Source organism: Carcharodon carcharias, chromosome 19 (assembly GCF_017639515.1).
Source record: "Carcharodon carcharias isolate sCarCar2 chromosome 19, sCarCar2.pri, whole genome shotgun sequence".
Taxonomy (NCBI): domain Eukaryota; kingdom Metazoa; phylum Chordata; class Chondrichthyes; order Lamniformes; family Lamnidae; genus Carcharodon; species Carcharodon carcharias.
The window spans coordinates 55,733,092-55,746,771 of NC_054485.1; the positions used below are offsets into that span (position 1 = coordinate 55,733,092).

At 44.0% G+C, this 13,680-nt stretch overlaps 1 protein-coding gene across 1 annotated transcript in view; it reads left to right on the forward strand.

The window, feature by feature from the left end:
- Positions 1-13,680, forward strand: part of adgrb2 (adhesion G protein-coupled receptor B2) — a 1,120,188-nt gene that overhangs the window by 298,781 nt on the left and 807,727 nt on the right. Inside the window, exon 8 of the mRNA XM_041212905.1 lies at positions 11,463-11,627. Coding sequence (XP_041068839.1) covers positions 11,463-11,627 — 165 coding nt within the window. The remainder of the gene's footprint in view (positions 1-11,462; positions 11,628-13,680) is intronic.

Genomic DNA, 13,680 nt, shown 5'->3' on the forward strand with positions numbered 1-13,680 from the left:
TCAGGGAGATGTGTGCTCTTTCGTGCGCATGCGCGAAGGAGCAGACTCTCGCTTTCGGGGAACCCCCCCCCCCACCCCCCCAGTCCCCACAGGAAGCACATAGTGCTTCCTACCGGATGTCATGCTGGGTGGGCCGTAATTGGCCCGCCCATGTAAAATGGTAGCAGGGCCCACTTCTCCAGTGGGGATTACCTCCTCACACGCCGGAGATTAGGTCTGGCCCATCCGCCCGACAGGCAGAAAATTCTGTCCATTATGGATTTGGTCCAATTTTCAATGAGTGAATGACCACCATTTTACAGTGTAGATTTATGATTGGCCATAACTCTTATCATGCCGTTCATCTTAAACACCTTAGCATAGAAATTCCAGCCACACTGTTATGCTGCCATTATTACAGACCTGTGGAACTATTACCCACATATCTGGCTGGCTTCAATATGACTCCAACCCAAGCAGTGGGGTCAGTTAAGTGTCAAGTCTGGCCCCCAAGTTATTATCAGCACAATTGGGCCACCAACTTTAGCGGACACCTTCATGCTGAAACTTTTGAGCTGCTTCTTAGAGAGAGGGTGCCTGCAACTCAGACTGCAATGGTGATGGAGCTGGTGGGATTTCCAGGGGAGTATGAGACTTCCATTTTGGGACACAAGTTGGTCTGGCAGAAGGACCAACGACCACCATTTCAGTTGGAAATTTTCAATAGTGTAAGAGTTGGAAGTTGGTTCCACCTCAACATTCAGAGTCTCTGGGCAGAACTTTCCCCCCTTTGGGGAGGAAGTTTAGGAGCAGTTGCATGGAGGCACGCCTCTGATTGGCACCCCGATCAGGGGTGCTGCCATTTTACGTGGGTGGGCCAATTAAGGCCCGCCCAGCATGATGTCCGCAAGAAAGTGCTATGCGCTCCCTGTGCGGGCGGGGGGTGGGAATTCCCTGAGCTGAGAGTGTGCTCTTTCGCACATGTGCACAAAAGAGCACACTCATCTCCCTGAGGCTAAGTGCTGCCTCAGGGAGATAGGCTCCTGTCTGAAAAAAATTAAAAAACAGAAGAAATAAATTTCCGTGACATGTACCCTCATGTGACACTGTCACATGAGTTGGGACATGTCCATCACTTCCTTTGACAATTTTATTAAAAATTTTAAAACATACATGAAACCTCATCCCGCTCATGGATGAGGTTTCATGCCTTTTCTTAAGCCCACCAGGGCTCCCGGCTTGCCCACCAACCTTAAGGTTGGACGGGCAGGTCCACTAATTACCTTAACTACTTTGTCAATGGCCTCAATTGGCTGATTCGGCTGAGCCCCTGCCAACCTGAAAATTGAAATGAGGTGTGATGACGTCAGGAGTTCCACCCCACGTCATCCTGCATCAATTTACGCATTGGCGAGCAGGCCCCCGCCTCCCGCTTGCCGACCAGGAAATCCTGGCCCCTGTTTCCAGTCTGTTGAATTTCTACTCAGAAAAGATTGGAATTAATAGGCCTTTAATAAAGAAAAACATAGAAAAAATTCTATAATTGTCATGTGTATGAACAGTGTAACCCCATTATGCCTTGATTCTCCAAATGTTGGTCCCTTTAATATGATGTGGTATGATGAAATTATAATAATTTTCATATTTTCTGGTTTATTGCGAAGTAGGTTTATGGGGGTAAGTATAGTTGGGCCTGTGTGTGATTTAATTACGTTTGGAGTCAAGTAGACTGCAAGTTTAAATTAGAAGCTAGGTGCTTGACATGCTAATGAGTAAACATGGATGCTGGCTTAGCACGTAAGTTGTGAAGGGAATTTGCATTTTTGATAAATGAAGAGATATTTGGATTTCAAAGCGATCTTAGTCTGTTACAATCAGCCAGATAAGCAAGGCTAAGAAATGTGTTTATTTTTCCCAAAGATTACTGAAAATATATAGTTGCGACATGGAAGTTTTTATATTATGAGGGCGATACAGTTTCAAAGACATATGGAACAAAAGAATTTACATATTAAAAAGAGAGAAACATACATAAAGGAGAATGAAAGGCTATGTGTCAGAAGGCCATGTAAATTCTAAGAGGAGTGTGTGAAATAGCCTTCATGAAGCCTGCAGCATTTGTGCATTTGTCTGCTGTCTTATGGAACTGAATTTGGGGAAAAACCATTTGGAATTCCACTGTCAAGGCTATTGTGTTAACTTGCTGAGTTTGTTTTTAATCTAGAATCTATTTTGGACTGTTGCCTTAAATAGAGTGTAACTGGGGATCATGTTAATTAGGAATTTTAGGAGTTATTATAGTAGCAAGTAATTGTAGTCTTATGTTTGCACTTGACATCTTATATATTTTGTTAATAAATATTTAAATTTAATTTTTTAAATCTCTAAACGTGTTGGTGGACTTATTACTTTTGGATTCAGTGCACACATCTTGTAATAAACACAAACTGCAAAAATATTGTGATAGCACAACCAAGTTTCCCTCGTGGATTTGGTTCACTAGGCACACATTTGCTATGTCATAACAGTGGTGTATACATACCACACATGGTGTTAAGATGTATGAGCTATAAGAAACCATGCCAAATTATTTGTTGCTTCTTATACATTCACAACTGTGTGTGTTCCTAAGCTGACACTTCTCACAATATAGGCTACAAAGTAACAAATAGGGGTGGGTGAGTTCTTACATTTTAAACTATAAGTAATTTACACGTACCAGAGCTAACACTGAGAGTTGCCCTAGCAGTACAATGCCAGACAGGAGTGAATTGTTCCCTTTTATCTCTTGTACTGCAAGGGAGCAATTTAGTGAGAATTAGATCTTGACACAACAATGTTTTTGGAATTGCCAGTTAGGATGTATCTTATAGGAATCTCATTGTCATATGCATTATATTCTATTGCCCCTATTTACTGCACACCATACCCTATGTTATTAAATCTTCCTTGTGTAATTTTTTGTGAGGTATTGGTTATTGATTTATGGTTATGCTGCTTTGTTTCTGGGGACACAAGAAGCATTTATTCACACTATGCAATAATGCAAAGTAAACTAAAAGCCACTGATATTGGATTGCGCAATCACAAGAACAAATTCATTTGAAATCAGTTACAAATCATTTCTTGAGTTTAGTGCATTGACTACATATGAAAGAAGAAATCAGTAGATTAATGACTTTCCATACATTTCAAAAGATTGGTTGTATTGAGATGCTTTTCTTGAACCAGGCAAGATCATTTTAAAGACAAGGCATGCAGTATTCAAATTGTTACCTTATCCAAATTTTACAGTCAGAAATGATTCATGATGATATGATGTTATCATCCTGTCGCCCTATGTTTATTATAAGCAAATGTCCTATCCTTTATTACCAGTATGTTGTATGCTGTGTTAGAATCTTTAACCCTGCATAGTGATTAATGCCTTTCTTTTTCCAATGAAATTTCTGTCATCTAGAATTTGGCTCACATAAGGGAACTCACCCAGTGGCTCAAATGCTTAATGCATCACCTAATTTTGCATGAACCCAAGATATATTAAGAAGGTCCCAGCTTCAACCTCAGGTCTGTGCTGCACTGCTCATTTCAACCTTTTGAGGTGCGACAAATGACTTCAAATCATTTATGAAGAAGTATCAAAGCCATCTGTACTCCTGGGTCATACAAACTTGAAATACAGCTTGGACACCAGTGCTGATCACTGCCCAGTGATTGCTGCTGGAATGTTCCTATGTATGCGTGTCAAATTAGGATAGGATTGGACTTTGCTCAGGTAGACAGATGGACAAAAAGCCTTCTAACACAACCTAAGCTCAAATATGAAGAATTGTTCATTTGTAAGGATCCCAGGATGTAGTACCGCATTATAAATCAACATCACTGTTAGGAGTGGAGAAAGGGGGACCGTATTAGAAAAGGAAAAGAAACGACAGAATTGTTATCATCCTAACAATGGAGTTCTTTTATATAAACACATACATTGGTCAGGGTTTTCTGGTTCTGTTGTGGCAGGACCTGCTGCAGGAGATTCAATGGGCCAGCCAAAAGTCCATTGACTTTTGGCAGGACCGGACAGTCCGAACGGCTGGCTGGGCTGGAAAATCCCACCTTAACATTTGAAGTGAATACTCTTGTAAGTTTTGAAGAGAGTTTTACACCTAAAATATTGGCTGACGAGTTATTTTACATGTATACTAATATATCTAGACATTGCTGAAAAAGAGGTAGATATATGTAAAGGTATATATATCTTTGTAAAAAGTAAAATAGTATATGTCCACCAAATGATCATTTGTGTTTGTGCACATAGATCTCGGTAGATTTGTGAGCACAACAATGTCATTGTGAGGTTGAGTTGAGCAAAGATCGAATGCATCTTCATGGGGAGAGAGGGCAAAAATCAGAGCAAGAGTCAATGCAGAGCTGTTATCACATGGCATCCAGTGATCTGTTACAGAGGGCGGAATTCTCCCATCCCACCTGCTGTGGGTTTCATGGCGGACAGGAGTGGAGAATTCAGCAGGAGGTAAAAAAATCAGAAAACGGCCCTCATAAAAACTGGTCGCAATTCTCCCAATGGTGTTTTCATGGCAGGTTGGTTATCCCACCGACCAGTGGCAAGAACGCCATTTGCCTTCATTAGCATGTCATGAAGGTTCATTAAAACAGTTGTTCTCCAGAATCTTGCCATGCCTTCCAATCTTCTGTCACTCCAGCAGGAAATTATGTCGGCGTCAAACCTGGCATTTGAAAAGGGATGGCATGCTCAAGTCGGGCCTCAGCTCACTGGTAACTTCAAGGTGAGTGGAATACCCCTGCCATAGCATTGCACTGTTCTTGTGATGAGCCCCACTCTGCTGGGGTTGTAGGGTTGGAATGCTCCTTCCCTTTGCTTTCATTATCCCGAGGAACAACACTGTGCTGTGGTACTCATGCAGGCCTCTACTTTCAGAGACTAGCACTTCAACCGGGGAGTGGGCTGAGAGGCGAGAGGTCAGGCTGACACACACGAGGGGGTCAACGGGGCATGGCAGTCAGGGGGATGGACGAAGACAAGGGGGCCTTCTGGGTTATCTCTCTAACCACTTTTTGCTGCCAGAATGAGCAGGAGTCTGCTTAGAAAGAAAGGAGGAAGACCTCCTTGTGATGAAGGCCACTTAAAGTCAATGGGTTCATTAGCACTGTTAAAGGGCTACTCACAACCCAGTGGCTACACATCACAGTCGCTGCATCTCAAGTGTAACACATCGGAATGTAGAACTTGTGAATGCAGGGAATAGTGAGAGAGACATAACTGTATCATATCTGACATTCCATCAATGAAGGCCTGTCACATGTTTACCAGATGTGACACTCCTAGTGGGACGAAGGGCATCCACTTATTGACCATGAGCAACTGATTGGTTATTAATATGCCACATCAGAGATTGGAACACAGCTAGTTTGGGTCAATCATTTCACTTAAACTTTGGAATCCCATGCAGGGCTCAAGATATTACATATCTGCAATGCCATCTTGGTCATCTCTATGTGTGTCAGTGTCTCAGGGACAAGGCAGCATCCGCCACCATGCAAGTAGGGCAGAAAATCTATGGATCCTTACAGTCTCCAAACATGTCATCCTCTGAGCTTCTCTTTTTTGCCCTTTAAATCATTAATATCTTCAATGTTTCCTTTTAGAGAGAAGGCAAAAGCAGATATGGATCCAGGGCTCAATGCTGCCTTTGTCATGGTCCTATTGCAATGGAAGAAGCGAAGGAGAGAGATGCAACTCCACGCATAGCTTCAGCAGAGGCAGCATGAACAGGAGGGTCAAGAGGAGAGATCCAGACAACAGGGGCGACTCGCCAGGCCTGGGGTTTATCGTCCAAGAGTCTCCTATATACAAATGAGCGAAAGGCAATGCTATGCACATCTTCTCTTGTCCTGAGATCTGGCACATCACATATGCCACATCCTTCGTGAAGACCGACCATCATGTAGATTTAGAGGGTATCTCCTGCCAATGGCTTTGAAGTCGACTGCTGCACTCGATTTCCTGGCTTCTGGTTCTTTCGAAGGATCAACAGGTGACCTGTGTGGCATCTCTCAGTCCACAACACATCAATGCATAAAGGAGGTCTCAGATGTTCTTTACAAGGAAGGCCCATCATTATGTTAGGTTTGCTGTGGACAAAGATAGCGAGGCTTAAAGATTCACAGGCTTCACCGCCATCTCAGGATTCCCTAGAGCGCAGGGTGCAATAGACTTCACCCATCTGGCTATACGTGCTCCATGGCAGCGGGCCCTAATGTTTATAAACCACAAGGGTTATCATTCCATCAATGTGCAACTGGGTGTGTGATCACTGGAAGCACAAACTGCACTTTTGTGCATGGTACCCTGGGAGTTGCTATGACTCCTACATCCTGAGTCACTCCCAGATGCCTGAGATTTTCACGGGGCCATTACTTCTTCAGGGATGGCTGCTTGGGGATAAGGGGTACCCACTAAAGCGCTGGCTGATGACACCTGTGCACCGCCCTCAGAGTCATCCTGAGGAGAAGTACAAATCTGCTCACAGGTCCACACACTCCTTTATAGAGCAGAACATAAGGCTTCTGAAGATGCCTTTCAGATGCTTGGACTGCTCAGGTGGCTCACGTACTCCAATACACTCCTGACAGGATTTCCTGCTTCATTGCTGTGTGTTGCACCCTTCACAATCTGGATATGCAAAGATGTGGCCCCCTGCCAGAGGATGACCTGGAGGAGGATAAGAAGTCATCAGAGGATGAAGATACGGCGACCCAGGAACCTCATGAGGCTGCTGAGGGTCAATATGAGTACGATCACACCCTGGAGGAAGGAAGATGTGGGAGACATGCCCGTGATAGGTTAATCACTGACAGGTTCTAGGAAGAGTAAAGTCAAGTTAGCAAATATAGCCACATCTCTCCTAGCCCTCAATGCCATTTTCTTTCAATTCAGGGGATGTCCACCCACATGGAGCGAGGACAAGTCTAGCATTCACACTTGTCTCATGAATCGGCAAGCCATGATTGTTGCTTTGGTCCATGGGACTCTGTGAGTGAGCTCACTTTGGGAACTTGGAGCTCATCTAGGAACAAGATCGATGCGAGAGAAGACTTGAAGCCTTTGCCGCCATCTGATGATGCCAGCACTGCTGAGACTAAGATGTGGACATGCCTAGGGATCTCCCCCTCCTGTGCCATGTCTTTTCTTCTGCCACTCCCACTGAGGAGAAACACATGCTGCCGGATTATCAATGCTGATGAGCTGCCTTCACTCAATGGTGTTCTTTGAGAAAGAAGAGTTAGAAACACTTCCAATAAATATTTTAACCATCTGCCTGATATCACACAAGGAGTGCAGATACTAGTTCAACTGAGATTGCCACCACAGGGAGACACGATCACTAAGTGGGAGGAAGGCTAAACCTTGAAAAAAGAGGATGCCAAAGTACAAAACCACAATACCTTTAGTTGACAGAAACATTCCCATAACCATCAAATGAATTAACAAAAGTGCAAGTTAGTTACATGTCTAGCGTACCCGTGACCCAAAAGTGATATCAATTTTTCTTAACTTTGCTAACTCTAGCACTATGCCTGGGCGTGGCCCTGTCATCTGCAGTAGAGGTGGAGGCAGCCTGCTGGCTGCTACATCCTGATGTCTGTGATGACCTTGGCAGACGTCCTCTGGTGGCCTGTGGCCTGGAGGGCACCGGCCTGATAAGGGTCACCTGCTAGGGCAGAAGTGCATTCGATGGCCTGAGAAGCTGGAGTGGATGGCATCACAGGCAGAGGGGACTGTGAGTGGCTGCACACCTGAGAGGAGGCCCCCGAGATGCCCGGCTGATGGTCATCCTCCCTGTGGGTGCGCGAAGGCCCAGCCCCGACTGCTGCGGGAGATGATGCACCTGGAGGTAGGTAAAGGTGCCTTGCCGCCTTGTTGCCTACATCCTGATGGTGCCCACCAGAATGTGTGGCCATGGGGTGTAGGGCCGAGCACAAATTTGACAAGGCCTGCTGAGCCAAGGTCTCCATAGTGGTTACCAGCCTTCCCTTGGTGACCTCAAGGTGCTCGCATGTCAGAGCCATGACATCAGACAGCACTTGTAAGGACTCTTCCATCATTTGCTCTGTCTGCTGAGTGACTGCTGAATCTCTGCCTGAAGTTCTGCCTGTTGATGCATCTCCAGCATAGATTTAGTCGTCACTTTCAGAGGCTCACCACATGACTTGAATTGAGTGGGTGTCTGGTCTCCAGCAGTCCTCAAAGTGCCAGTGACCTGGGCTGTCGCTGCCTCTTACTGCTACGGGGATATGTCAGTAAGGTGTTCCCCAGAGTGTGAGCCTCAGCCTCATCTACATCTGTGCCCCATAGATGTGTGTATTCCTGAGTTGGTGGAGGGTATGTGTGAGTACCCTGACGGTTCTTCTGGGGCGTCGTTCTTGGGTGAGGTCCGGGGGCTCACACTGGTGGCACTGGAATGGCTTGGGGGCCTCGATGTGCTTATGCCTAGAAAAGAGAGTTTCAATTAATGAACATGTGCTAGATATGACTGCACGTGACTCACTGTGAATGTCAGGATTTGATGAGGTGATGGAGCTGTGATCTGTACTAGGTAGGTTGGAGAAGCCGATCTCCCCTTCCCCATGGGAGCGATCCCTCTTGCGCCCAGCTATCTTGGCTGCAGCCTCCTCGAATTCACTGAGGGCAAATTTGTCAGATGTCTCTCCCTTGCTCACACCTATTGTGCACCAGCTTGGCCTGTATGAAGAAGAAAGATAGACATGTAATGAGAAGAAACAAAACCAAAAATACCTGGAAAAGCTCAGCAGGTCTGACAGCATCTGCGGAGAGGAATACAGTTAACGTTTCAAGTCCATATGACTCTTCATCAAAACTAAGAAATATAGAAATGAGGTGGAATATAAGCTGGTTGAAAGCGGGTTGGGACAGGTAGAGATGGGTAGAGGGCCAGTGATAGGTGGAGGCAAAGAAGAGATTGTCAAAGATGTCTTAGACAAAAGGACAAAGGGGTGTTGACAGTGGTGATATTAGCTGAGGAATGTGCTAATGATAACATTAAGGGTAGAAAGCAGGACGAGCAAGTGACAGATAGCCCTAGTGGGGGTGGGGGAAGGGATCGAAATAGGCTAAAAGGTAGAGATAAAACAATGGCAGGAAATACATTTAAAAATAATGGAAGTAGGTGGGAAAAATATATACATAGAAAAAAAACATATAAAATATTATAAATTATTAGAAAAGGAGGGATTGGAAAGGGGGTGGCGATGGAGGAGAGAGTTGCTGAAATTTAGATCATGAACTCTCTCCTCCATCCCCACCCCTTTCCAATTTTCCAATAGTTTATAATTTTTAATATATATTTTGTTATATATATTTTGAGGAGTCATACGGACTTGAAACGTTAACTGTATTCCTCTCCGCAGATACTGTCAGACCTGCTGAGTTTTTCCAGGTATTTTTGTTTTTGTTTCAGATTTTTCACGCATCCGCAGTATTTTGCTTTTATGTACTGAGAAGCGGTGGAGCATAGGTTGGGTGTAATGTATGTCCCCAGTGTATGATGAGCCTACCCAGGAGGATGAGAGGATGGAGTGTGAGCAACATGATAGATGGGATGGTGGTGATGTGAACGTCTCAGTGAGAGAATGAGTGTTGGGGGTATGTGTCCCCTGCTAATGGTTGCATGAAACTCCTGACGAGAGTGCATGATGCCATGATGAGAGTTTGACATTGGAGGGTGTGGAAGATGACTTACCCTGACGGAGCAGATGAGATCATTCATCCTCTTCCTGCACTGGGTGACTCTTTGGACCCGGGTGTCAGCCACGCTAACCTGCTCTGCTATGGTATTTTAGGCCCGTGAGATGAGGTTGCTGTGCTCCCAGCAGCCATGTGTGGGGTAGAGCACATGCTGTTCCTGCACCCCTCTGACCAAGGCCTCAAGGGCCTGGCTGGTGAAGCAGGATGCAGACTTTGTGCTAGGCTCTCAGCCTTGCTTTTGTGGGTTTCGACATCTCTGGTGGCCTGGCGAGATTGAGGTTGTGTGTTTAAGTGGCTTTTAAATGTGTTGCCTGGACCTTTGAATCCGTTAGCTGACAGTGGGTGGACGAATCAGCTCCTGACTCGCCAGGTGATTTGGAGCGAAACATGCCTCTGCATAATTAATGTGGCTTCAAGAGCTGAATCAGGCGTAAGTTGCCGCCATTATGGACGGCGGGCTGGGTGTTGCTGAAACCACCAGCTACGTCACTTAATTTCATTTTGGGAGAATTGCGCCCAGAGTATCACTTTCAGAAGCCAGGGAGTAAGTGGTTTGTTCGTCATTTCAGTTAGAGGTGGTTGCTGAGAATTATGAGGAGGATAAAACTAAAAACAAAAGGAAACCTGTGATTCCAGTGTCCTCTGGAGATGACAGAGTCAATTGAAGAATGCGGTTGAGAACCTGCAATAAATAGTTCAACACTACTCTTGAAAGGTACAGAGTAATTGATATGAAAGGATTAACAGCTGTGCTAAAATTGTGGAGAGAGAATTGAAGTTATCACACTTCTTTCCCTGCAGTATAATTTCAAAGCCTTCATCCATTAGATAAAATATTGAGAATAGTGTGACAGTCTTCACTGTGGTCATTCTGCTTTTGACCGGAACCAGAAAACCTGGGCCAGAAACTTACCTGAGCTGGGCAGGCTGGGTGGGAACGGGTGGGGTTGAGTGCAGAGCCAATCGCCGCCATTTTACATGGGCGGGCCAATTAAAGCTTGCCCAGCGTGACGCACAACTAGTAGTGCTCAGCACTAATTGTGCAGGCGGGGCGCGGGGGAGAGTCGGGGCATGGAGCTGCCTCAGGGAGATTAAGTTCATGTTGAAATTTTTTAATAAAGAAAAGAGAAAAATTATTTACACATGATCACTCATGTGACAGTGTCCCAGGAGCTGAGACATACTTGTCAATTTAGCAAAATGTATTTATTGTTTCATTAAACCTTCAGGAAACCTCATCCTGGCCATGGATGAGGTTTCCTGAAAAATGGACTCTTTGCCTGCCCGCCAACCTTAAGGTTGGATGGGCAGTGCTGTTAATTATATAAATTACTGCCCTAATAGCCTTAATAGGCCTTTGATAGTTTGGTGGGCGCGCAGCCGCCTCTGGTGCATGCCCGTCGAACGAGAGATCTAAATGACATGCGATGACGTCAGGATGCACGCCTGACATCATCACGTGTCATTTTGCACATCGGTGGGTCGGACCGCCCCAGCACACTAACGGAAATATCCTGGCCCTGCATTTCATTTGTGGTACTAGAAGTGATTTCACATAAGGTACAATGATAATAAATAAACTAAAATGTTGCATTGAAGGCTAATTAAAAGTGCAGTCTGGCTGTTTTTGACCATTTATTGCCAAAATGATTAACTCCAATTTGTTTTATTCTTTTGCTAGGAGATCCTGCTGCCGAAGAATGGTCTCAGTGGAGTGTGTGCTCACTCACATGTGGCATGGGGTGGCAGGTGCGAACAAGATCCTGTGTCGCCTCTCCCTATGGAACTCTGTGCAGCGGTCCGCTAAGAGAAACCCGAATTTGCAATAATTCAGCCACATGTCCAGGTAGCATTAATTGCATGGTACAATCTTATATCGCAGTAGTGATTGATGTTCTTGAAGCTAATTAAACTGAATTATCAAAATGTGATCCACTGAGTGCAGATAATGCTAGAAATTGCTGATGGGGGTAATAACAAAAGAATGCTTAACGTGTTCATTTAACACTCATCTGATATTTCAACACAAGTCAAAGTTTAAAGTTAATTCAAAGTTAACTCACCAAAAATAAATGTATGCCATCACCACAATTAAAGTAATGAGCTGGGAACTGTTATATGTAGACATGGGAAGAAATTTGTTCACATAGCGCTACTTCTAGCAGTGCTACATGCACTATGTTGACTCCCCCTGGGCAGACAGCATTATGGGCTGTATCCTTTACCCTCACTGAGTCCATCACCTCTTCCCATACCTTCCATATTTTCATCTCCTGTGGATGTAGGAGGACAGGGTTCAGGTTTCCTGAGTTCTGAGACTACGTCAGAGAAGTGCAGGTGCTGAGGTGATTAGAAGGCCCCAAATGTATCCTCCATAGCCATTCACCCAGTATCCACTATGTATAGTTCTCAGGATCCATGTAATAGCAATGGGAATCCTTTGAAATGGATATTAATATAAATACACCTCTAACAATTTAATAGAGCTGTCAGTGTAAAACATAACCATTCATATTTCAAAAAAACTCTTGACCCAATGAAAAAATGTAAATCTGGTCATGCTTGTGTAAAAACAAATAAATGTCTATCCAGTAACCACATCAAGGACATCTAATCCTTTAATAACCTCTTAGAATTGTCAAATTATGGAAACAGCCCTCTGCTGATATAGTGGTTCTGTAGGTTTTGAAACACAACCAAGCATTCGTAATTGCCCCAGGTGTCATAACAACCCTTGGAAATGCAAACAATTAAGCCTACTGAAACAGAAAAAGCAGATGACTGTTTTCTTTCTAAGCTACACTAGGTCTCCTGGAACCCTGGTCTCTAAAGGAGTCCAGGGACAGGTACTATTTTTCTCTCAGTGAAAGATACTGAGATTTTTTTTTTCAAATTTAAAGGGCTGTGAATATTTAAAATCACTTCAGATCATGAAGAACTGTTTTCCCCAGTTTTGAATGCATAATAGCACTTTTCTAAATAGGGAAAGTATTCTAATGCATCTCACCATTTATATAATGCTGGTCAATATAATGGTCAACTTACTTTTGTAGGACAGAGCGTCATAATCAATCCCTGCTGCAAAAACATACCTAACTTATAATACAACATCTGCTAATGACATTTGAAGCTGTCAAACAATTTAACATTTGTCAGAATATTTCTGACTTCTTAGCAGGCTTCCTCAAGATTCATGATCTGTCAAAAAAGGTGGGTTTTCAAATTACTTCCAAAACCTGCCCAACCTGATGAAAATATTGGAAAACAAATTTCTCTAGGACTGTCAATGGCAACCCTGACATCAGAGGAAGTGTGTACGGGGTTGCAACCTGGCCCTAACCCGAACCTCTTCCTGACCGTGGGATGTTTGTGTGGGCTACTTTTTCAATGGCAAATTCAAAATTGAAGTTCCACAGACTTTTTCTCACCCTTCCCAACATTGTTGGGACACAAAAATCCTGCCCATTAACTTTGTTTCTCTAACCATCGATGCTGCCCAAAATGCTGAGCATTTCCAGCATTTTCTGTTTTCATTTAACATAATGTAATCCTTGTTTGTCATAGGTTAATGTGTCACTGTGTATGTTATACCACGGACGCTTTCACTGGAAAAACTGTTCACAGGAAGCTTGCTAGACCAATAGATGAAGGCAAACAAACTCCACCTTGTTTGAAACTGAATCTGACACTATACAACTGCACAGTAGATCAGAATATCGGCAGAAGCAGCTGCATGTGTGTAATGGTGGGAATGAAATGTTTTTTAAACTCACCTAGCTTGCTCCCCACTTTTAAGTCAATTTTGAGGATTAAATCAGGCAGATTTCTTTGTTGCAAAAATGGCATGTTTCACACCTGATTTATTGGCACTTACTATTATTATTTAACATTTAACCTGC